The 26,852-nt window shown below is 40.9% G+C and overlaps 1 protein-coding gene across 3 annotated transcripts in view; it reads right to left on the reverse strand.

Annotated features, from left to right (window-relative positions):
- Positions 1 to 2,452: 2,452 nt before the first annotated feature.
- LOC140121850 (uncharacterized) overlaps positions 2,453 to 26,852 on the reverse strand; it is a 66,202-nt gene continuing 41,802 nt past the window's right edge. For 2 of the 3 annotated variants that reach the window (XM_072141963.1, XM_072141944.1), the window contains 12 exons: positions 18,828 to 18,923; positions 13,274 to 13,375; positions 11,563 to 11,745; positions 10,001 to 10,132; positions 9,479 to 9,708; positions 9,172 to 9,310; positions 8,293 to 8,376; positions 7,421 to 7,623; positions 6,767 to 6,793; positions 4,318 to 4,396; positions 3,682 to 3,891; positions 2,453 to 2,921 (listed from right to left, as the gene is read on the reverse strand). In XM_072141963.1, coding sequence (XP_071998064.1) covers positions 2,865 to 2,921; positions 3,682 to 3,891; positions 4,318 to 4,396; positions 6,767 to 6,793; positions 7,421 to 7,623; positions 8,293 to 8,376; positions 9,172 to 9,310; positions 9,479 to 9,708; positions 10,001 to 10,132; positions 11,563 to 11,745; positions 13,274 to 13,375; positions 18,828 to 18,923 — 1,542 coding nt within the window. In that variant the 3' untranslated portion in view covers positions 2,453 to 2,864. The remainder of the gene's footprint in view (positions 2,922 to 3,681; positions 3,892 to 4,317; positions 4,397 to 6,766; positions 6,794 to 7,420; positions 7,624 to 8,292; positions 8,377 to 9,171; positions 9,311 to 9,478; positions 9,709 to 10,000; positions 10,133 to 11,562; positions 11,746 to 13,273; positions 13,376 to 18,827; positions 18,924 to 26,852) is intronic. The other variant, XM_072141953.1, reaches the window with a different exon arrangement.

Raw genomic sequence — 26,852 nt, forward strand, 5'->3', positions numbered from 1 at the left:
GGGGCTAATAGCCTACAAATAGCATGCGCGAGTATCCTGGTGAGAGCGGGGAGGATTTATTACAGTGTAGTGATGTGATGGGTATGAATAGCGTTCAAAAGAGACGGGTATTAAACAAAAAGTTACAAAAAGAATTGTCATGCAGCATAGGTTGATATTATAATGACGTACGCCTCAGTTTGAAAAATACACAAAGGCCATTCTGTAGGTAACAGGACAACATATGACTCTGTTGTGAACAGACACATCATGTCCCCCCTTATATTATCACACACATGTCTATATAAGACCTCACAGCTTATAGTGCATGTGAGAGCACATGAGAAGTATGAGGTCTAAGGAACTGCACAAAGAGCTCAGGGGCAGAATTGTGGCAAGGCTCAAATCTGGCCAAGGTTACAAAACAATTTCTGCAGCACTCAAGATTCCTAAGAGCACAGTGGTCTCCATAATCTTTTGGGATTGGGATGACCACAACTGGCCTTCCAGCCAAACTAAGCAATTCTTGAAGAAGAGCATTGGTGAGAGAGGTAAAGAAGAATCCCAAGATTACTGTGGCTGAGATGCTATAGGGAGATGGGAGAAAGTCCCACATAGTCACCTATTAATGCAGCCCTCCACTAGTTGGGGCTTTATGGTAGTGTGCGCTGACAGAAGCCTCTCCTCAGTGCAAGACTGGAAAGTCGCATAGTTTGTAAAAAAAACACATGAAGGACTACGAGACTATTCTCTTGTTTGAAGAGATGAAGATTTATCTTTTTGGTGTTAATTATAAGCTTTATGTGTGGAGAAAACCAGGCACTGCTCATCACCTGCCTAATACAATCCCAACAGTGACACATGGTGGTGGCCGCATCATGCAATGGGGTGTTTTTTAGCTGCAGGGACAATATGATTGGTTAAATTAAAGGAAAGATGAATCTGGCCAAGTGCAGAGATATCCTGGATGAAACCCAAAGTGCTCTGGACCTCAGACTGGGCTGAAGGTTGACCTTCCAACGAGATAATGACCCTAAGCACACACATAAAATAACAAAGCAGTGGCTTCAGAACAACTCTGTGACCATTCCTGACTGGCCCAACCAGAGCCCTGACCTAAAACCAATTGAGCATCTCTGGGTCTGAATACTTATAACTATGTGAAATTTCAGTTTTTCTTGTTCAATAAATAAGCAAAAATATCTACATTTCTGTATTTTTCGGTCAAGGTGGGAGCAGAGTGTACATTATTGAACAAAAAAATAGCTTTTTTTGATCTTAACAATTGGCGGCAATGAATCAATGAGTGAAATTTTAAAGGGGTCTGAATACTTACCGTACCAACTATATAATAGCGCCAGTTACAGGGGGAAACAACCCCCGTGAAGGCAGATGTTTGATCAGAGCCATAATGGATCTGATCAGACCCAGCAGCTCTGATTAACCCTTAAAGACCCGGCGGTCACTTCTATAGAGCCAGCAGCAGTGAAGGCTCTGCTCCTCACTACACCCCGCTGCTTCAGCACTATGCCGTGAGGATCGAAGAAGGAAGGAGCGGTAATAAACCACTGCTACTTTTCACCTAGGGTCTCTGGCTGTCTCTGGTCCTCGCTGGTCCGCACTAATCACGGAATCAGAAGAAAACTACAATGACGTCATTGTAGACTTGGGACCTGTGCCCATTGATGTCTAAAACCAGTGAGCGGTTAAGGACAAGTTAATAGACACCAGTTACTCACCTCTCCCTGGTACTCCATAACTCTCATCCCCTTCCGTGGCTGTGTAACACTCTGAAGCCAGCAGACAGGATGATGTCATATCATCGCACTCAGCATAGGCATAGTAATAATGCATAGGCCTGATGGAGAACTGCCGGCATAGAGTTGATGTCCTGGAACAAACCTCCCACCGCTTGGGAGAGAGCACGAAATTTAGGACTGCCTCTCCAGAACCGGAATGGTCAGAGTTTATGGATGCATAGATGGCAATCCTAAATATATAAAACTGCATGATGGCGGCTAAAAATGACCATGAAAGACATAATGACGTCTACCATGTGTCCGCCATTATACTCAACAGTTAAACAACTGTGAACAGTGCCATCACTGGCTGTCTGCTGTTTAATACTCCAGAGACCACTCTATATACCATAACCAACACTGCACCGTAATAGTAACCCGCTCTCCCCTGATTTCCGTCAGGTTTGATGGAAACCTGGTCTAAAATTAAGGAGCCGTCTCCGCTGTTTTCTGACTTTAGTAAATTTGGCAGGCCCACCTATTCGGCTCCATGTCACCCCCAAAGTGCCAACCATGGTACAAGTAGACAAAAAATGAGCTGAAATGCTATTTTGACAACCCTTGCCCCAGTGTTCTGGCTTAGTAAATCTCCCCTATGTGTCTAGTTATGGCTTAGTCTTGGTTGTGGCTTATTTTATTTTTATTCCTTTGGAAAAAAAACATGTATGCTTAGCTGAAAAACAAAATACAAAAAGTGTTTTATTTAAAAAAGAAAAAATACATTGAAGAATACAAACCCAGATAACCATATATAAAAATAAAAAGTACAGTGTCAATTTTTTACTCTATATTATAAATAATGATTACACTAAGGATATAACTCATGTTATTACACCAGTCTATGGCAGATTATGGTGCAGTTCCGTAATATTTCTAAAATCTGATTTTCACAGTATACATAACAAAAATTCACAGTGTTAGATAATGTTTTAAGTTACTCTTCTTCAGCATGATCATAGGTCCATAGTAAGTCCATAGTAAATTGGTGAAGGTTAATAGAAATTAGTAGGGATGACCAGATGCACATAGCTATTGGTCACAGTCTTGTTGTCTCACATGTTCTGATGGTCTTAAATACTGCAAGATTTACTTCCTCATATATCCCTGCATCTGTGGCATGGGTCGTTCCATTATAATAGGTCTCTGAAATCAGAAAAAAAGAATTCTGTATTTATTAATTTCTTGGTTATATCATAAAAATACAATATTAAAGTCTACAAAGGGAATCTTTCAGAAATGTTGACCACACAAAGCTGCACTTTCAGCTGTTGGCCCCAGAGAGCTGTGTAACAAGATCTCTGTGTGTGTTGTTGGTAGGAGCAGGACTGTAAAAATGCATTTTTATTCAAGGATTGCAGCTGCGTTCTGAGTGCTCTAGTGCAGTGTTCCCCAACCTTTTTGTATGTGGGGACCGCCTGCACCCAAAATTTTTTTTACTAGGGATCGGGCCGGGTAACCCTCTTACCGTGGTACCTGGAAAATAAAATTGTCTGCCCCGCAAACAGTCCGTATGTAAACCCAACCCATATAACCTGTGCTCCTAAGGGGTTTTCCACACTGAACAATTCATTTTTGTTAGAGGGTCATAGGGACCAGTTTCAATCTGTGATGTGATCTAAAATCAAGTTTTTTATTTAGATTCCCTGAAGCTCCACCTCCTTTCTATAGCAAGAGATGCTGATTTGGAAATAACCCTCTATTTATATATAGGGCATGTGAATATTTGTAAGCCAAACCATACAAGTCCTAAATTAATACATGTAAAACATTATGTAGAGGAACGCTGTATACTATCCAAACTGAAAAAAAAACATTAGATTGAGATTTTGGTTTTCTGGTTTCATATGTCCACCAGTGGGAAGCAATAATACATACAAACAAAAAAATAAGCTCTTTCCATTACTTTTTCTCGATATGAGCCACCCAGGTCAGTCCTTGGCATACTCAGATCCTCCATGCTCCTGCCATGGTATCCTGCATTATCCGCCCGCAGTTCCTTTACTCTCCCTTGCAAATTGCGCAGAATCTTCAGGGCACTGAAGTCATGCGGTGACACAGCACCATTGAGAGAGGGGCTGGAGGCTGACCGCATATGGGCACTGTCCTTCCTTTCCTGTTATCATTGAAATGTCAAAATGTTAATTCACTAAACAGATGAGTGATTGAAATTACAAAATCTCCCTAATAGAAATCATTTTAAAAACCTGTGTCAAAGGTGTCAAGGACATCATACCCAATCCAAAAATGAAACCGTGAATATAACACCCTCAATTTTAACTGCATTAGGATGTGTCTTCCCTGCTTTGCTTCTCACTCAGTTGGCACATCCTCCCTCCATGGACATTACTAGTGGTCTATAATTTGCCCTTAAAGGAAACCTACCACTTGAAGTGGCAGGTATAAGGGGGAACTACCGAGCACCAGCTCAGTGTGAGCTGGTGCCGGAGCTTAGTTTTGTTAGTGTTTTAAACCGCAGTATCACGGTGAAATACAGTACGTAACTAATAGGTTGGCCAACTTGCCACAAGGAGAGACTCACCAATGACAGTCTGCGAACTGTTGATGCCATTCTTTCCGGGGTCCTGTGAGTATCTGAAGCTTTACTCCTGGACAAACTTCTGTAGAATATATATAAAAGATGCCAAATCAATGCTTTCTGTACACAAAATTAGATATGTAGAACACATGAATAGACATCAACAGTAAGTAACTAATAGTAATTTTATGGAAAAAAAAATTCAGTCTTTTTTTGTTTGGAGTTCAACAATTTATGGCATCAAGAACACTAGGAAGTAAAAATGTAGGTTTCTCACGGTTAGTTACAAATGAACTATGACCTCTCAGTCACCAATCACAAGCCAGTCATTATCCCACATACTAAAATAGTTGGATGACTATCATGCAACTTCAAGACACAAGCACTGTTGTACACTTATTGTATGTAATCTCAGTACATAATGCCTTTGGACTGTTTTTTTAATATGGGCCCAGAGCTGTAGAAATAACAAACAAGAAATACTCACCAGTCTCCGGTGCGCTGGTCCTGCGCATTACCACCCATCACCGCCGGTCTCCATTTGTATTGAGAGGCTCAGAGGTGACATCACATGGACAGCACCTTCTATAGTCTCTATATGCTCCCTCTATGAGGCTTTAGTGAGGTAACGTCACGGCTGAGCATCTATATACAGAGGGCAGCGTGGGTGTCACCATGGAGGTGAATATAGCATGGCTGCTGCAGTGGCATCACAGTTTACATCTCAGCTGAATTGTTCCTGTAACTGATAACACCTCTGATGTGCTGCAGCAGTCATGTCATCCCCGACACTTTCTCTCAGGCCAAGAAACTGAGGTCTAAGCAGCTGGGGCAGGATATGTATGTTTCATCTCTATGTTACCTCTCCCCTGCCCCAACCTCTAAGGAGTTTTATGCTGCTGCTGTAATCCTATAAATGTCTGTGCAAAACTAGGGAAATTGTTTTTTTCTGAAGTCTAAGTAACAACCCCAAAGGTTTCCTATAGTGAAATAGGATTGGTTCATCAGTAGGATGACAACCAATATGGCTAAGGCCCTAGTTTAGTCGGTGAATTGCATCAGTTACCGTGAGCCTAAAGCAAGAACGTTTTAAAACACAGAACACAGCAATTTCTTCCCATTATATCTTATCTCGGTGCAGCCCCTCTTTCCTATTACAGCTGAACACTGACCAATTCACTGACATCTGCATAAAGACACCAACATTTCTGGAGCACAAATCTTCCTGCTTAGTGTAAAATTGATTCATAAAACAGAAATGTATGAACTCTTGGGCAATATGGCTAGAAGAGAGATGTATAGAAGAAATCTAAGGAAAGAAAACTAATATCACTTCACACATGGATATACTGACACATTTACACGCTAGGCTCATTCATAAGTTACCATTTTTTGTATGCCCTCTTTACCAATGTGCCGCCCGAAGGTTGAAATACCTGTAGATTCTAGGTTACACCTCATACATTTGCAGTTATGAGTGAATGATGCAGATATGGTAAGTTACAGTACTGAGGGACATTGATAGCTGCACAAAGTAACTTTCTATACAAGATTTTGAATCCAAAACAAGGTGTGGGTTTATAACAAAAGTGCCTCTGTCCAATGTAGCAGTGATCCCTAAGCCTTAGTAACCAGGCACCGGCTGCACCAAGATTTTCTTTCCCAGGGACCAGGTGGGGTGCTTCCTGCCCCATGGAATTAGCATAATCTACAAAAAGTTGATATTAGAAGGAAGTAGGCCATGGATAACAAATATAAGAACATTACCACAGACACGGTGCCTGTTTGTATGAGTAATGTCCCTGGTTTATCATGCTGGATTTTTCAATTTTCCAATATACTTTCTGTATTAATTTCTCCCTCTTCTCTTGTTTTTTTCTTGCTGTTATAAAGCATTTACTTCATGTCACACAGTTGCACGGCTCCTTAGGGTGCAATCACACGTTCAGTTTTTCAGATGCAGTTTTTGGTGCCCATACCTGGAATGGAGTAAAAGTAGGAGGAGGAGCAGCACCTTTTAATTATTTGTCTCAACCCTTTATGATCCGCACCTGCTTTTGGTTTCAAAAACTGCATCTGAAAAACTCAACGTGTGACCACACCCTGAGGGCGTATTCACACTATGCGTTGCGTCGCCTTTTTTTGATGCTGTGGTTATATTCCACTGCATTTGCTAAAACGCATCAAAAAACGTGACGCAATGCATCGTGTGAATGCGCCCGGAGTATCACAGAATGTAATCAGGAAGTAAACAATGAAGCTTCCTATAGAATGACAGCAAGCAGACATCTAGAAAATCATGAGGAACTGAAACAGAAAATATATCGGAAAATTGTAAATCAGATTCCCTTATTCATGCATTTATAAATGTCTCCTCAGTTTCCATGTACATGCAGTGTTATATGATGAATACCTAACTACATCTCTGTTATTTAACCATGTTACCAGTTACCTTTCTCTTAGAAACTCCACCTTGCATCTGTAGGAATAAACAGCTACTTATATGCAACATTCCAAAAAGTAGAAGAAACAAAGTAAAAAAAAGAGAAAATTAAGCAATTACAGGCAGTCCCCGGGTTATGTATAGGATAGGTTCTGTAGGTTTGTTCTTACGTTGAATTTGTATGTAAGTTGGAACTGTATATTTTACAATTGTAGCCCCAGCCAAAATTTTTTTTGTCTCTGAGACAACTGGATTTTAAAAATGTTGTCATAAGAACCAGGATTAACAATAAATCTTCATAGCAGACACATTTCATAACCGTTTCAGCTGTTCATTATAGCCTAAGGCAAAAATACTTTAAATTACCAAGATCCAGAGGTCCGTTTGTAACTAGGGGTCATATTTAAGTCGGGTGTTCTTAAGTAGGGGACCGCCTGTAGAGATTTGCATTAATGGGCAGAGGTGATGCAGCCGAACTTCACAGAGGAAGCAGCAATATAACTTAATAGCTGGAATCAAGTTATGGAATCAACTTTTTTCTTTTAGCTATGGTATATACTGTATACCAGTATATGGTCAGTTTTTATATGGTATAGGCCTTTTATTTGCTATCACAATAATAATTTTTATTCATCTGTGAATAATACCACATGGGTCACTTACTTTTCTAGCTCTGCATTAAGTTCCTCTTCAAATTTTCGCGCGAGTTTAGTAGCGGTCTCATCTTTCCACTTGGCCATGTTTCTTTGGATGGCTCTCAGCTCATTGTCCTTCTCTCTGAGCTGCTGCCGTAGAGACTGGTTCTCCCCTCCATTGGACTCCCGTAACTGTTCCCGCTGCAAGTTTGTGATTTCCTCTATGTGTTCCTGAAGAGTTAAATCAGAGGGTATCTACTAATACTGTCCAAAACCTCTTACATCTTGTCTATACATGTATTAAGAATGTTGTTCATACAACCCTCCCCTTCTGGTTTTACTTATTTTTTAAAATTTAAATAAAAAAAATATTTATTAATTTTGATTTATTAACATAAGAGTTATTGAATGCAGCAACATTAAGGGAAATATTTCTGTGGCTTTTTTCTACGTATTTTTTGAATAAATTTCGTCAGTTTGCGGTGGATATACGTCCCCATAGACGCCTATGGTGAAATGGCAGGGGTACAGTGCCACAACCGCACCGTACACGGGGAAAAGACAGACCATGCTCTATCTTTCCCCGTGTTTGTGTCCGCTGAGCACTATTTCCTATGTAGAGGGGAGTGGTAAGCATTGCTCATCCCTCCTTCTCTCCAGCACACCGACTTGTGCTCTCCTGGGCTACAGCCGGGGGAGCACACATTTAGCTATGTTGGTCTCAATGTAGACTAACTCTAATTTATTAAAGGAACTGGTGTAGATCATAGCACGTAGCTGCCATAAATAACATTTTATTTTGCCCAAAAGTATGGGACTCTTAATAAACTTTGCGCATCTTACTCAAAAAGAATTTTGACTTAGAGTCATATATGAAACCACTGCCTTATAAAATCTTACCTGTATGAGCCTATCTTTTAACATTTCCAAAGCCTTTTCCTTCTCTAGTTGCATCTGCTCTTTTATTTGTTGTAGCTCACGTTCCTGTTCAATAGGCAAAATAACTGTTTAGCATTAGTTACACATAATCAGCAGGAGCAAGTGACAGAGGCTGGCAGGGGTTCTTGGGCAAAATGAAAGAAAATCCTTGCTTAGGCAGGTTGGGTTTGTAACATAAGATGGATAAAGGAACGAGCAAGTACATTTGGGCAGTCTACCATCAGTAAATGTGATGGTAGATGTCCTTTTACCAACATGAATTTATCAACAGTAAACAAAAATCAAAATGTTCCCTGAAATCTACTTGGGAAAAGCAATGTTCAACTTGCACCATGCTTTTTTCCAATGAGGAGATTATTGCTGCTTAGGTCTCAAGCACAAAACGGCAGCTAGCTCACAGGTGCTATTGACTTCTAATAAGCACCCCGTGTCCAACTCCATGGTGTCGGAGCTGGGTGGCTGCACCACAGTAGATAGAGCAGGTCCTATTCCTGCCCGGATTTGTGGTGTAGTGGTCATAAAACTTGTACTTTTGTGGCCCAATTCGACCACACAGTCGTGTGCACGAGGCAATACCCCTCTCTCTGTACGAACACTTGTTCATCATAGTCTTGTACTGAGAGGTGTAAGTATCAGGATTTTGACCTGTAATAGTTTAGGAAACTAAACTCTAATATCCAGAAACTTGGAAGTCTGAAAAAGACTAGAGTTTATTTCTATAATATGGTCCTAAAACATAGAATATTCATGTTTGTGACACAGTATGGACACAAAAGAAAACCGAGAAATATCAACATGACTTCCCCAGATGAGCACTGCCTCGGTTAACATCACTCTTACCTTCTCTCTTTGTACATGTAGTAGAGTGCGCTTCTGAGCTTCTACTTCTTGTTGTAATTCATGGATGAACTGGTTGGTTTCCTCACTTACTTCATGCAGCACCTTCAGAGCTTGGTTGGTGGAAGGGCGAGAAGGACTCCTGCAAGGCACATTCCTGTTATCAAGCACTCTATGGGACATTCTATATCAGCACATTAAACCTAATACTTTCTAAGCCTTTATTATGATCTGTAGCTGTAAATACATTTAATCACTACACTTTATACAGTCTACAGATCTCCATGTTTCTTACTGATCTGCCACTTACCCATGTCTGCTCCGTGATGGGCTCTGTGCTTTAGGCCTCCCAGGGGTGCACTGCATTCGCTCACAAGCAGTGTTGATCTCCCTGGCGAGGGCCCTCTCCGCTCGCTCAGCCTGGGCCACTGCCTCACGCTCTCTGAAAATGGATTCATTCTTTTCAGCCCTGAGCTCATGCTGCTCTTCCTCCATTTGCTGCAGCCGCTGTTTCAAACGTTCAATGTCCCTCTCCTTTTCCTAAATAATAACAAAAAAAACCTATTTTCAGCTATGGTATACATCTCACAAAATGAATGCAACATTTTTCACTAAAGAAGTAAGGTCAACTGTTGACGTAGGAAAAAAAGATATAATCTGTGGTTACTGTGGGGTAGTAGTACCAGACTTTGTAGTTGTGTCGTATGACATTGGTTATGCATCATGCTGTATTATTACAACAAGACCTAAGAATTAAAAGGAACAGATAAACTTTTTTTGCCTGTTTAAAATAAATGGACACCCCCCTGTAATATCAGCTGGCTGGTCATACTTGTGCAAGCTCTTGTTCCAGCCTCCTCATCTCCTCTTGCTTCTCTTCTTTTAGGATGGCGCGTAATTCATCTAAAGCCTCTTGCTTTTCACGCTGTAGGGAACGCTGGTGAATTTCTTGCTCCTGAATCAGCTGTTAATAAAAATATATTGAGTCAATATGAGTATACAGTCATTTTACCGCTTGTCAATGTATAATCACCACACTAAAGATGGTGGCCAAACCTCTACTTTTAATCAAAATGTTAAAATACAGCAGTTGCCCATTTACCGGTAATTAAAATTATATTAAATAGGGATCTCTAACAGGCCAGTAACAGGATTAGAATGATCTACAATTATCGCCCACCCAATATTCTCTCTACCTGGGTGTCTACAGACACAACCAGTGTTTGGCTGAGAAGCCTCCGCTAGTGTTTTACTATGGTGTTGGAAAACCCTGAGAAATAGTCTTGAGTGGACCTGAACTGCAAAGTTCGGGTTCATACTGAACTTAGCGGATTCGGGTCCCCCAAACCCAACACAGAAGTTCACTAGAAATGCCGGTTTTGCAGTGTTGCCGAAGTAGTTGGCATTTGAACACCAGCACTGATCACGTTTGTTACTGGTTGAGGACCAAACCCGGACCTGAACAGAAATTATAGGATAGCAGTGACGGGTGAGCAGGGAGTTGAAAATACTATTTTCTTGTAAATTGCTTCCAAGAAACCCAGTTCAAAAAAAAAATATATATATTTTTGTAATTTACCTGAAAAAAACCCTTTTGATAACTTTTAAATGCAGGAAAATGGTCCAGCACAATCTGTGAATCTGTGGTGAATCATAGATGATAGTTGATGAGTCTATGGTGACTTGAAAACGCATCAGATGGATACTCTTAGTCTTTCTCATGTTGGTTAATTGTAATCTTTTACCTGAAGATGAAATAAAGCCTTTGAATTTTATGTGCACTTGTGGAGATTGTGCTGGTCCATTTTCCTGCATTCAGAAACTTTGAACTTGTACTGTGGACAGAGGTGAGCTGGATTTGTGTTTTCAAGTTCTCCATGAACCCTGTAGATGGCATTTTCCCCTGAGGAGGAGCTAAAGATTTAAACTGATAGGATTTTAGGTTCTTGAAGCAGCATGCTCTGCACCTATGAAGACTGTAATGATGGTCATCGCTTATACACATTAGATGAATGTCAGATGAACAGATGATTTCCGTAGAAACAGCCAACCATCCAATGTATATACGGTCACATTTCCTCTGATGGCAGATATTGAGAGAAAGGAGGATCAAGTTGCATTTTAAAATCCCTTTCTCTGGCAGTGGCTTATCCACAAATTACAAATAACAGAAGGAACAGAAGGAATAGCTGTTTATCACAGTTATTAATAACACTACCAATATGTTTTCACCTTCTGTATCACTGCCAACCCCTCACTTATAATTGATGCCCATTAGTACATGGTTAAATTTACATCCTCCATCATTCATGGTTATGAAAATACCTGATTGTAATTGTATCAGGTAAGAGAGTTTATGCTGACTCAATTCCTTTCATTATTGGGCAATCTTACATTTTGAATGTCAGCACATTTCTTTTCCAATGTCATAGACATCCTGCGCTCCCGTTCCAATGCTTCTCGCAGATCTGCCATTTCTCGCAGTTTCTCTTCCTCTAATGTCTGCCTTTGTATTTGAAGAGCATCTCTTTTTTCACTTTCCCACTTTTTCTGTTCTCGCAGCAGTGTATTGTGCACCTAAGAAACATGAAAGAAAGAAATACATGTTTCTCACCAGATATAATAATTCAATCAAGGGAACCTGTCAGCAGGGACCTCATTTTTCACTAAAGACAGGTTACAGAAGCCCATTTAATCTGCAGTGGAAATCTGCCTTTCTGCTTTCTCTAATCATTCGCATTACAAATGATTGTGTGTTACAATTTACCTTGCACCCTGACAAGGTAATGCATTTCAAAAAACAACATGAGACTCCTCATCTCTCAGCCCCCCCTTTGTGCTCCTGTACAGCACACAGCAACAGGAGACAGAATGATAGGAGGATGTGCAGGAGCATAGCACAGAGGAATCAGGATGTGTCTACTCAGCTAGTGCTCTCCCACAGAGCTGAATCTTACATTGAGGAGTTGATGCAGTCATTGGAGGCAAAGTAAAGGGGTTAAAAGTTATCTTTATCATGTGAGCATCACTATGGGATTAATAATTGAGTATTTTCTTAAATGGGCAAACCCCTTTAAATAGTTAGTACCTCGGAGACAAAACTTTCCATATGCTTTTTTATATAGGCACCCCTGCCTGGGACGGCACCTCTGTGAGCCTTAACAGAAAGCAGCTGTCCGCTCTTTGGCGAACTTGTGCCATCATATAATACAGGTAGGTGACAAAAAATACACTGCAGTGGGAGTCAGTTCTGCTGCAATAACTTCTTATTCTATGTACTAAAAAAATCTTCTGCAGGAGAAGTTGCTTTATTATTTAGTTTGTTGAATAGAAGGTGAACAAATGAATAACTGAAATAAGATTTACGGTATTGGGAGAAATGTAGTATGGTAATAAAGGGAGAACAGCTTCACAGCAAGTAACACAGTGGGGCAAAGTTTGTGTGTCCAAAAGTAATACTGAGCAAAATGGACACTTTATTTGCACAAAATTTATCAAAGTTTCCAATGTTGTTTGCTAAGATTAGTTCAGAGAATTGTGCCAAAAGTTTGTTGCATTTGCATAATTTCATGACGCATGTCCCTTTTCCTGCACGCCCTTCTTCTCATACTAGTAAAAAAAAAGGTCTAAAAACTATATAGACAGTTTCTTTATTGCAAATGAAGACACATTTCTGTCTTAAAGGAAACCTACCACTTGTAGTGGCAGGTTTCCGATGGAAATACCGGGCACCAGCTCAGGGTGAGCTGGTGCCGGAGCTTATTTTAGTTAGTGTTTTAAACCGCGGTATCGCGGTTTAAAACACTTTTTAAACGTTATAGCCGGCGCAGGGAGGTACGCGCTCGGCGCTTACCGTGCATGCGGCTACATAGGAAGTGAATGAGAGCCGCGTGCACGGTAAGCGCCGAGCGCGTACCTGCCTGCGCCGGCTATAACGTTTAAAAAGTGTTTTAAACCGCGATACCGCGGTTTAAAACACTAACTAAAATAAGCTCCGGCACCAGCTCACCCTGAGCTGGTGCCCGGTATTTCCATCGGAAACCTGCCACTACAAGTGGTAGGTTTCCTTTAAACAAATAAATAAACCTGCCAATATGTCTCCTACCATTTCCCTTGCTTCTTGTTTGAGTTCTGCAGCAAGTTTTTTCATTGTCTCCTTCTGTGACTTGAGAGTTTCCTTTAATTTTTCAATTTCTTTATCTTTCATCTAAATAGAGAGATCTGGTTAATGGTAAAAGTAAATGGCTAAAATGATAATTTTACAGTAAACAAAGTAATAGGTCATTCAGTGATCTTGAAAACCATATACAGGCGGTCCCCTACTTAAGAACACCTGACTTAACAACGACCCCTCGTTAAAAATGGACCTCTGGATGTTGGGAATTTACTGTACGTACTTTATCCTTATGCTACAATAAACAGCTATAATAGTTATCAAAGGTGTCTGGAATTAAGCTGCAATTAAAGAGGACCTGTCACCCAAATTTTCGGCACTAGGAGCTCCTAGTGCTTGAACAAACGCCGCAGTGTTACAGTGATAGCGTTACCGTAAACCTCCGGTAATGCTATCAAACACTACGGCGGGGTACAATGTAATCATCGGACCGTTCGCAAAGCTGTCCGACGTATTCATGAGGCGGCGGTCCGAGGCGCTGCCTCTTCCTCGGACGCCCCGCTCGCTCCATTGGCCGGCAGTGATTGCCGCTTGCCAGGCAGCGATCACCGTCCCTAGCCACGCCCCAACCCCGCCCTCTCATGAATACGTCGGACAGCTTTGCGAGCTGTCCGACAATTACACGCCACAGTGTTTGATAGCGTTTCCAGAGGTTTCTGGTAACGCTATCACTGTAACAATGCGGCGTTTGTTCAAGCACTAGGAGCTGCTTACTTTAGTAAGCAGCTCCTAGTGCCCAAAATTTGGGTGACAGGTCCTCTTTAATCCTCTTTAATGGTTCTTATGACAACCAAACATTTCAAAAATCCAATTGTCAAAGAGAACAAAAAAAATTCTGTCTAGGGTTACAGTGATAAAATTATACAGTTCCGACTTACATACAAATGCAACTTAAGAACAAACCTACAGAACCTATCTTGTATGTAACCCGGGGACTGCCTGTACTGTATATAGCTGTGAAACTAACTCAAAACTGAAGCTTTGGTCCTAATTATGGATGAAATATTCTTATGGAATTATCTGAGATTCAGAAAAAATTTTTGGCCTATTTTTGTTACTCCTTCCATTTGGCTGTGTTAAGCAATGTAGGTGAACTTGGTTGCATGTTAGCACCCAGCAGTTACATACTCTAATCTTCCTACAGGTGACTGCTGTCAAAGGTGCATTGTTCAGAGTTTATTATAGTCAAAGCTTTTTATATATTAAATATATATACCGTATATACTCGTGTATAAGCCGAGTTTTTCAGCACAAAAAATGTGCTGAAAAACGTCCCCTCGGCTTATACACGAGTCAAGCCGTGTAAAAAAATAATTAAAAATGGACTAACTGGGGCTGTATACTACTGGGGGCAGGCTGTATACTACTGGGGGCAGGCTGTATACTACTGGGGGCAGGCTGGGTCAGGCTGTATACTACTGGGGGCAGGCTGGGTCAGGCTGTATACTACTGGGGGCAGGCTGTATATTATAGGGGGCTGGGTGGCTATATACTTGGCTGGGTCTGTGACCAATGCATTTCCCACTCTCGGCTTATACTCGAGTCAATAGGTTTTCCAAGTTTTTGGTGGTAAAATTAGGGGTCTCGGCTTATACTCGGGTCGGCTTATACTCGAGTATATACGGGTAATAAGGCTATGAGTTTTAACACTGAAACAGTGTCTTTGTAGGTCAAAATTACAGCAGCAGTGCATTTACTGTGACTCGGTGGTGGGCCTGCAGGCTACAGTTCTACAAGCCGGTCAGGAGCACAGGTTGGTTCACAGATCAGATACTGTAGCTTGTGTGTAGCTATAGGAGTAATATACGGTATAAGGAATCTCATCTTGGGTTTTTAATAATAAAAGGAGTTTTAAAAGCATGGCTGCATATAAATGAAAGGAAATCATCACCAGTTGAGACACATTTTCAACTAAGCAAACATACTTGTTGGTGTGTGCCTGCTGACAGGGCCGGTTCTAGACAAAGTGGGGCCCTGGGCAAAACTAAAAGTGGGGCCCCAAAATAAAACTATTTTATGACCAGTCACAGTCAGTAAGAGACCCCCTCCCTAACCCCCCCCCCGCCCAGTATGGTAAAACAAACTGTAATTTTGGAGAATTTTAGGAGATAGATAGATGATAAGGAGATTGATGGGCAGCAGGGTGGCTCAGTGGTTAGCACTACAGCCTTGCAGCGCTGGTCAACATCTGCAAAGAGTTTTTATGTTCTCTCTGTGTCTGCGTGGGTTTCCTCCGGGTCCTCCGGTTTCCTCCCACACTCCAAAAAATTACTGGTAGGTTGATTAGACTGTGAGGCCTATTGGGGAGAGGGACTGATATTTTCTGAAAGCAGACACTTGCCCCATTTTCAAAATTGCATCAAAGAGTTTATAGACAAAGGCACTTTCATGCAACTTTGATTCGAACTGAAACATTTTACAAAAAAATACTTAGAATTTGACTTTGATGGCAACAAATGTGCTCCAAACAGAAAATATTTACCTTCACATCTCCTAAATGTAATACATGGACATGTGTAGAGTTCACAAATGCCCCACATTGATATGTGCACATAAATAAATCCACATAATATCACTAAAACTGTAATAACTAGATATCTTTTTTCAGCTAGAAATTTTTACACAGTCACAACCTGCATAATATATCAATAAAACAGAATAAAAAGTAAAGGCGCCATAAAACCTATAGAATTTTGAAAGCAGAGAACAAGGCCATGCATTTGGCAATTAACATTCAAAATTTCCCCTAAAATATGTACAAATCCAGATACTAATATAAAGAAAATATACTTTCCTAAAACAGTAAGTTGTGAGGAGATCATACAGACCCCACATGTGTATATTCATCAAAATATGCAGCAAAGGGAACTGCAGAAAATTCACACAGATATACAGTATCATTGTATGTTCCTTACACAATGGTCACCCAAATAAATAACTATATATCCATTAACCAAGCTAATGAGATAATAAAATCATGTTTAGATTTGCGCCATTGTATTAACCGCACAATAACAGAACCCTCCGCGCTTCATAAGAATATGAGTGAGAACGTCATAACATGGGTGTAAGTAATGGAGGATGGTGAGAAATACAAACTTTATTCCAGAACATGTGTGTGTTTTTGGTGTTACATATAGCTTTATGGACATGTTCTGGGTCACGGTGTTAATATATAATAGCGACATCAGGCGAAGAGGATCGAATGTTCATCCTATCAGTCAATTTTCCCAACAAAAAAAAACTATCACAAAGTAAAAGGGAATAAGAGAGAAAGTGTGTTCTCAGATAGTTCTGGATGGAGAAGGGTTAAAAACATAAACATTAGTTGATATTATTCCTTCTCAAAATGTAGTAACATATAAAGTGAATATTTCCATTATCTGTGAGGTGCAGCAGCTCATGTGTGCAGCAAATGCTCCCGCAGCCTGATGGCTAAGAATCTGGAGGGGGGAGACATTTCAGAGGGCTGTATCTCTGGCTCTGTGACACATATGCAACATCCCCCACCGGGGCCTAGCCCTTTGCGGTGAGGCCTGGAGTCAGCCGGGGCCCGCGGTACCGGAGTGGCTGGCGGTTGCGGCCTAAGCACGCTATTGTTACGGTGCTTGGTACGGGGTAACCGGAGGGCTGTCCTACAGCCTGGCAGGTCTCCAGCAGGGTGGTGTTGGCAAGAAAAGATGAGGGAGAGGCTGCTATAGCGGATCTCCCTGGGGCAACCCCTTAATGTCCCGAGTGTGAGTCTCTGGGTGATGGACAGGGTGCCGGTGATGAAGGCAGCCGTATTAGCAGGGACCAGACGGAGACAGAAGTTGAAGAAAACAACTTACAGTTCTTTATTTGAACCGCAGGAACCGCAGCAACGTGCCTGTAACAGGTAGATGGAGTGCTGAGATGTGAGTTGGAGGGAGCCTCAGGAGATAGTTCACCAGCCTGGATGTATAGGGCAGGCTGGGAGGCAGCTGTGTCCTGGTAGGAAGCTTCAGCTTGTCCTGTAGGGCTTCAGGTATCACCTTTAAAGGTAAGATGATACCCCTTTTCCTCACTACACTAACTCTAGTCTTCTTGCTCCACTCTTCAGAGGCAGGGGCTAGGCTCTTCCTGCTCTGGTATGGGCTAGACTGAGATTACTCACTCACTCTAGGATTCTCCTACAACAGAATCTCTCTGAAAGAAGATCTCCTGGAATCCTCCAGAATCTGAGAGCCAGAACATTCCTGGCCAGGGAGTTTTATTACCTCCCTTTGGTCAGGTGGTGGCTGCTCCTCCAATCACATCTCAGCTTACAGAGCACAGGATGTAACACAAGACATTGGATAATAGCATCTTGCATCATAAAAAATCACTTAACCTCTGCCTTGCCAGGCAGGATTCACCACTACAATATCCCCTATGTCCTATCAGGACCTTGTAGTGTAATGTGGATACATGCAGGTGGGACGTATTCGCAAACACTCCCTCGCCATTGCATCGGCGAGGGTGTTGCACATAGAACCTAACTTCTTTTTTCCTATGAAAGAAGAGAGTCTCCTCTTTTATATGAATCTAAATTTTTTGTGTTTCTAAGTGTCAGGAAAATGGAGATATTAACTGTTGAACTGCCGTTGGGAGTGATTTTTATATATAAAAATGGCACCTGATATTCTCACTTTAAACCTGAATATCTCTGGATCCATGGCACCTAGAAACAAAATTCAAGATTCATTTGAAAGAAGAGATTCTCCCCTTTCAGTGGGCCCTGGGCAATTGCCACCTTTGCCTACCCATAGCGCCGGCCCTGCCTGCTGAAAATGAAGCTTGCCTTGAATAACCTTGAAATTTCTACATTCGTCCAAAAAAGTTGTTTTAAAAATATGGTTATTAGGCTCTGGGGCTACTGCGTATGCAATATTTTTATGTAGACAAAATGCAACGATTTCAAGCTTATTCAAGATAAGATTCCAGATTTTCAGCAGGCACAAGTAAGTGTTGCATACAGCAGTATTGCATTATGTGGTAGGAACCATCAGACCATCTAGGGTTAAAAAACCCTATAGGGTCTAAAAAGTCATTTAAAAAATTCTAAATAAACAGTAAAAATCACAAACACCTTAGGTATCGCCATGTCCCAAAATGCCAGATCAATCAAAATATAAAAGAAGTTATTCCTGAAAGTGAACCCCAAAACAAATAATAGCCGTCAAATGTCCAAAATGCCACTTTTACACCATTTTACATCACATAAAAAAATGTATAAAAAGTGACCATAAGATTGCACAGTCCTCAAAATGGTCCTCAAATAGCATCACTGAGAAGTAACATTGTTTACACATAAATTAAGCCCTCACACAGCTCTGTACACAGAAAAATTTAAAAGCTATCGATTTTTGAAGGTGGATAATGAAAAATAAACAATGCTGCAATGCAAACGGGTTAAACTGGAAAAGAGTACTTATGCCAAAAATATACATATATATACATATACTAATATACTTCAAGTTATTACCTCCATAGAATTTAACACTTTCTCTGTTTCTTTTTTCAATGATTCTGCTTGATCTTGAAGAGCTTTTGTTTTCAGCTGTTCCATATTTTCTGCAAACTTCAATAAAAGAATAGTCAGAAATATGCTCCGCAGCAGCAGACACACCTTCAAACTAGGAAAATAGCAGACACATCCTCAACTAGGAAAATAGCAGCCACATCCTCAACTAGGAAAATAGCAGACACATCCTCAACTAGGAAAATAGCAGACACATCCTCAACTAGGAACATAGCAGCCACATCCTCAACTAGGAAAATAGCAGACACATCCTCAACTAGGAAAATAGCAGACACATCCTCAACTAGGAAATAGCAGCCACATCCTCAACTAGGAAAATAGCAGACACATCCTCAACTAGGAAAATAGCAGACACATCCTCAACTAGGAAAATAGCAGACACATCCTCAACTAGGAAGATAGCAGACACATCCCCAACTAGGAAAATAGCAGACACATCCTCAACTAGGAAAATAGCAGACACATCCTCAACTAGGAAAATAGCAGACACATCCTCAACTAGGAAAATAGCAGCCACATCCTCAACTAGGAAAATAGCAGACACATCCTCAACTAGGAAAATAGCAGACACATCCCCAACTAGGAAAATAGCATCCACATCCTCAACTAGAAAAATAGCATCCACATCCTCAACTAGGAAAATAGCAGACACATCCTCAACTAGGAAAATAGCAGCCACATCCTCAACTAGGAAAATAGCAGACACATCCCCAACTAGGAAAATAGCGTCCACATCCTCAACTAGGAAAATAGCATCCACATCCTCAACTAGGAAAATAGCAGACACATCCTCAACTAGGAAAATAGCATCCACATCCTCAACTAGGAAAATAGCAGACACATCCTCAACTAGGAAAATAGCAGACACATCCTCAACTAGGAAAATAGCAGACATATCCTCAACTAGGAAAATAGCAGACACATCCTCAACTAGGAAAATAGCAGACACATCCCCAACTATAAAAATAGCAGCCACATCCTCAACTAGGAAAATAGCAGACACATCCTCAACTAGGAAAATAGCAGACACATCCTCAACTAGGAAAATAGCAGACACATCTTCAACTAGGAAAATAGCAGACACATCCTCATCTAGGAAAAGAGCAGACACATCCTCAACTAGGAAAATAGCAGACACATCCCCAACTATAAAAATAGCAGAGACATCTTCAACTAGGAAAATAGCAGACACATCCTCAACTAGTAAAATAGCAGACACATTCTCAACTAGGAAAATAGCATCCACATCCTCAACTAGGAAAATAGCAGACACATCCTCAACTAGGAAAATAGCAGCCACATCCTCAACTAGGAAAATAGCAGACACACCTTCAACTAGGAAAATAGCAGACACATCCTCATCTAGGAAAATAGCAGACACATCCTCAACTAGGAAAATAGCAGACACATCCTCAACTAGGAAAATAGCAGACACATCCCCAACTAGGAAAATAGCATCTACATCCTCAACTAGGAAAATAGCAGACACATCCTCAACTAGGAAAATAGCATCCACATCCTCAACTAGGAAAATAGCAGACACATCCTCAACTAGGAAAATAGCAGACACATCCTCAACTAGTAAAATAGCAGACACATCCCCAACTAGGAACATAGCAGACACATCCTCAACTAGGAAAATAGCATCCACATCCTCAACTAGGAAAATAGCATCCACAACCTCAACTAGGAAAATAGCAGACACATCCTCAACTAGGAAAATAGCAGCCACATCCTCAACTAGGAAAATAGCAGACACATCCTCAACTAGGAAAATAGCAGACACATCCTCAACTAGGAAAATAGCAGCCACATCCTCAACTAGGAAAATAGCAGACACATCCTCAACTAGGAAAATAGCAGACACATCCTCAACTAGGAAAATAGCAGACACATCCTCAACTAGGAAAATAGCAGACACATCCTCAACTAGGAAAATAGCAGACACATCCTCAACTAGGAAAATAGCATCCACATCCTCAACTAGGAAAATAGCAGACACATCCTCAACTAGGAAAATAGCAGACACATCCTCAACTAGGAAAATAGCAGACACATCCTCAACTAGGAAAATAGCAGACACATCCTCAACTAGGAAAATAGCAGACACATCCTCAACTAGGAAAATAGCAGACACATCCTCAACTAGGAAAATAGCAGACACATCCTCAACTAGGAAAATAGCAGACACATCCTCAACTAGGAACATAGCAGACACATCCTCAACTAGGAAAATAGCAGACACATCCTCAACTAGGAAGATAGCAGACACATCCTCAACTAGGAAAATAGCAGACACATCCTCAACTAGGAACATAGCAGACACATCCTCAACTAGGAAAATAGCATCCACATCCTCAACTAGGAAAATAGCATCCACAACCTCAACTAGGAAAATAGCAGACACATCCTCAACTAGGAAAATAGCAGCCACATCCTCAACTAGGAAAATAGCAGACACATCCTCAACTAGGAAAATAGCAGACACATCCTCAACTAGGAAAATAGCAGACACATCCTCAACTAGGAAAATAGCAGACACATCCTCAACTAGGAAAATAGCAGACACATCCTCAACTAGGAAAATAGCAGACACATCCTCAACTAGGAAAATAGCAGACACATCCTCAACTAGGAAAATAGCAGACACATCCTCAACTAGGAAAATAGCAGACACATCCTCAACTAGGAAGATAGCAGACACATCCTCAACTAGGAACATAGCAGACACATGCCCAACTAGGAAAATAGCAGACACATCCTCCACTAGGAAAATAGCAGACACATCCTCAACTAGGAAAATAGCAGACACATCCTCAACTAGGAAAATAGCAGACACATCCTCAACTAGGAAAATAGCAGACACATCCTCAACTAGGAAAATAGCAGACACATCCTCAACTAGGAAAATAGCAGACACATCCTCAACTAGGAACATAGCAGACACATCAACAACTAGGAAAATAGCAGACACATCCTCAACTAGGAAAATAACAGGCACATCCTCAACTAGGAAAATAGCAGCCACATCCTCAACTAGGAAAATAACAGGCACATCCTCAACTAGGAAAATAGCAGACACATCCTCATCTAGGAAAATAGCAGCCACATCCTTAACTAGGAAAATAGCATCCACATCCTCAACTAGGAAAATAGCATCCACATCCTCAACTAGGAAAATAGCAGACACATCCTCAACTAGGAAAATAGCAGACACATCTTCAACTAGGAAAATAGCAGACACATCCTCATCTAGGAAAATAGCAGACACATCCTCAACTAGGAAAATAGCAGACACATCCCCAACTATAAAAATAGCAGAGACATCTTCAACTAGGAAAATAGCAGACACATCCTCAACTAGTAAAATAGCAGACACATCCTCAACTAGGAAAATAGCAGACACATCCTCAACTAGGAAAATAGCAGACACATCCTCAACTAGGAAAATAGCAGACACATCCTCAACTAGGAAAATAGCAGACACATCCTCAACTAGGAAAATAACAGGCACATCCTCAACTAGGAAAATAGCAGCCACATCCTCAACTAGGAAAATAACAGGCACATCCTCAACTAGGAAAATAGCAGACACATCCTCATCTAGGAAAATAGCAGCCACATCCTTAACTAGGAAAATAGCATCCACATCCTCAACTAGGAAAATAGCAGACACATCCTCAACTAGGAAAATAGCAGACACATCTTCAACTAGGAAAATAGCAGACACATCCTCATCTAGGAAAATAGCAGACACATCCTCAACTAGGAAAATAGCAGACACATCCCCAACTATAAAAATAGCAGAGACATCTTCAACTAGGAAAATAGCAGACACATCCTCAACTAGGAAAATAGCAGACACATCCTCAACTAGGAAAATAGCAGACACATCCTCAACTAGGAAAATAGCAGACACATCCTCAACTAGGAAAATAGCAGACACATCCTCAACTAGGAAAATAGCAGACACATCCTCAACTAGGAAAATAGCAGACACATCCTCAACTAGGAAAATAGCAGACACATCCTCAACTAGGAAGATAGCAGACACATCCTCAACTAGGAACATAGCAGACACATCCCCAACTAGGAAAATAGCAGACACATCCTCAACTAGGAAAATAGCAGACACATCCTCAACTAGGAAAATAGCAGACACATCCTCAACTAGGAAAATAGCAGACACATCCTCAACTAGGAAAATAGCAGACACATCCTCAACTAGGAAAATAGCAGACACATCCTCAACTAGGAAAATAGCAGACACATCCTCAACTAGGAAAATAGCAGACACATCCTCAACTAGGAAAATAGCAGACACATCCTCAACTAGGAAAATAGCAGACACATCCTCAACTAGGAAAATAGCAGACACATCCTCAACTAGGAACATAGCAGACACATCAACAACTAGGAAAATAGCAGACACATCCTCAACTAGGAAAATAACAGGCACATCCTCAACTAGGAAAATAGCAGCCACATCCTCAACTAGGAAAATAACAGGCACATCCTCAACTAGGAAAATAGCAGACACATCCTCATCTAGGAAAATAGCAGCCACATCCTTAACTAGGAAAATAGCATCCACATCCTCAACTAGGAAAATAGCAGACACATCCTCAACTAGGAAAATAGCAGACACATCTTCAACTAGGAATATAGCAGACACATCCTCATCTAGGAAAATAGCAGACACATCCTCAACTAGGAAAATAGCAGACACATCCCCAACTATAAAAATAGCAGAGACATCTTCAACTAGGAAAATAGCAGACACATCCTCAACTAGTAAAATAGCAGACACATCCTCAACTAGGAAAATAGCAGACACATCCTCAACTAGGAAAATAGCAGACACATCCTCAACTAGGAAAATAGCAGACACATCCTCAACTAGGAACATAGCAGACACATCAACAACTAGGAAAATAGCAGACACATCCTCAACTACGAAAATAACAGGCACATCCTCAACTAGGAAAATAGCAGCCACATCCTCAACTAGGAAAATAACAGGCACATCCTCAACTAGGAAAATAGCATCTACATCCTCAACTAGGAAAATAGCATCCACATCCTCAACTAGGAAAATAGCATCCACATCCTCAACTAGGAAAATAGCAGACACATCCTCAACTAGGAAAATAGCAGACACATCTTCAACTAGGAAAATAGCAGACACATCCTTATCTAGGAAAATAGCAGACACATCCTCAACTAGGAAAATAGCAGACACATCCCCAACTATAAAAATAGCAGAGACATCTTCAACTAGGAAAATAGCAGACACATCCTCAACTAGGAAAATAGCAGACACATCCTCAACTAGGAAAATAGCAGACACATCCTCAACTAGGAAAATAGCAGACACATCCTCAACTAGGAAAATAGCAGACACATCCTCAACTAGGAAAATAGCAGACACATCCTCAACTAGGAAAATAGCAGACACATCCTCAACTAGGAAGATAGCAGACACATCCTCAACTAGGAACATAGCAGACACATCCCCAACTAGGAAAATAGCAGACACATCCTCAACTAGGAAAATAGCAGACACATCCTCAACTAGCAAAATAGCAGACACATCCTCAACTAGGAAAATAGCAGACACATCCTCAACTAGGAAAATAGCAGACACATCCTCAACTAGGAACATAGCAGACACATCAACAACTAGGAAAATAGCAGACACATCCTCAACTAGGAAAATAACAGGCACATCCTCAACTAGGAAAATAGCAGCCACATCCTCAACTAGGAAAATAACAGGCACATCCTCAACTAGGAAAATAGCAGACACATCCTCATCTAGGAAAATAGCAGCCACATCCTTAACTAGGAAAATAGCATCCACATCCTCAACTAGGAAAATAGCAGACACATCCTCAACTAGGAAAATAGCAGACACATCCTCAACTAGGAAAATAGCAGACACATCTTCAACTAGGAAAATAGCAGACACATCCTCATCTAGGAAAATAGCAGACACATCCTCAACTAGGAAAATAGCAGACACATCCCCAACTATAAAAATAGCAGAGACATCTTCAACTAGGAAAATAGCAGACACATCCTCAACTAGTAAAATAGCAGACACATCCTCAACTAGGAAAATAGCAGACACATCCTCAACTAGGAAAATAGCAGACACATCCTCAACTAGGAAAATAGCAGACACATCCTCAACTAGGAACATAGCAGACACATCAACAACTAGGAAAATAGCAGACACATCCTCAACTAGGAAAATAACAGGCACATCCTCAACTAGGAAAATAGCAGCCACATCCTCAACTAGGAAAATAACAGGCACATCCTCAACTAGGAAAATAGCAGACACATCCTCATCTAGGAAAATAGCAGCCACATCCTTAACTAGGAAAATAGCATCCACATCCTCAACTAGGAAAATAGCAGACACATCCTCAACTAGGAAAATAGCAGACACATCTTCAACTAGGAAAATAGCAGACACATCCTCATCTAGGAAAATAGCAGACACATCCTCAACTAGGAAAATAGCAGACACATCCCCAACTATAAAAATAGCAGAGACATCTTCAACTAGGAAAATAGCAGACACATCCTCAACTAGGAAAATAGCAGACACATCCTCAACTAGGAAAATAGCAGACACATCCTCAACTAGGAAAATAGCAGACACATCCTCAACTAGGAAAATAGCAGACACATCCTCAACTAGGAAAATAGCAGACACATCCTCAACTAGGAAAATAGCAGACACATCCTCAACTAGGAAGATAGCAGACACATCCTCAACTAGGAACATAGCAGACACATCCCCAACTAGGAAAATAGCAGACACATCCTCAACTAGGAAAATAGCAGACACATCCTCAACTAGGAAAATAGCAGACACATCCTCAACTAGGAAAATAGCAGACACATCCTCAACTAGGAAAATAGCAGACACATCCTCAACTAGGAAAATAGCAGACACATCCTCAACTAGGAACATAGCAGACACATCAACAACTAGGAAAATAGCAGACACATCCTCAACTAGGAAAATAACAGGCACATCCTCAACTAGGAAAATAGCAGCCACATCCTCAACTAGGAAAATAACAGGCACATCCTCAACTAGGAAAATAGCAGACACATCCTCATCTAGGAAAATAGCAGCCACATCCTTAACTAGGAAAATAGCATCCACATCCTCAACTAGGAAAATAGCAGACACATCCTCAACTAGGAAAATAGCAGACACATCCTCAACTAGGAAAATAGCAGACACATCTTCAACTAGGAAAATAGCAGACACATCCTCATCTAGGAAAATAGCAGACACATCCTCAACTAGGAAAATAGCAGACACATCCCCAACTATAAAAATAGCAGAGACATCTTCAACTAGGAAAATAGCAGACACATCCTCAACTAGTAAAATAGCAGACACATCCTCAACTAGGAAAATAGCATCCACATCCTCAACTAGGAAAATAGCAGACACACCTTCAACTAGGAAAATAGCAGCCACATCCTCAACTAGGAAAATAGCAGACACACCTTCAACTAGGAAAATAGCAGACACATCCTCATCTAGGAAAATAGCAGACACATCCTCAACTAGGAAAATAGCAGACACATCCTCAACTAGGAAAATAGCAGACACATCCCCAACTAGGAAAATAGCATCTACATCTTCAACTAGGAAAATAGCATCCACATCCTCAACTAGGAAAATAGCATCCACATCCTCAACTAGGAAAATAGCAGACACATCCTCAACTAGGAAAATAGCAGACACATCCTCAACTAGGAAAATAGCAGACACATCCTCAACTAGGAAAATAGCAGACACATCCTCAACTAGGAAAATAGCAGACACATCCTCAACTAGGAAAATAGCAGACACATCCTCAACTAGGAAGATAGCAGACACATCCTCAACTAGGAACATAGCAGACACATCCCCAACTAGGAAAATAGCAGACA

The sequence above is a fragment of the Engystomops pustulosus genome, chromosome 1, assembly GCF_040894005.1.
Source record: "Engystomops pustulosus chromosome 1, aEngPut4.maternal, whole genome shotgun sequence".
Classification (NCBI taxonomy): domain Eukaryota; kingdom Metazoa; phylum Chordata; class Amphibia; order Anura; family Leptodactylidae; genus Engystomops; species Engystomops pustulosus.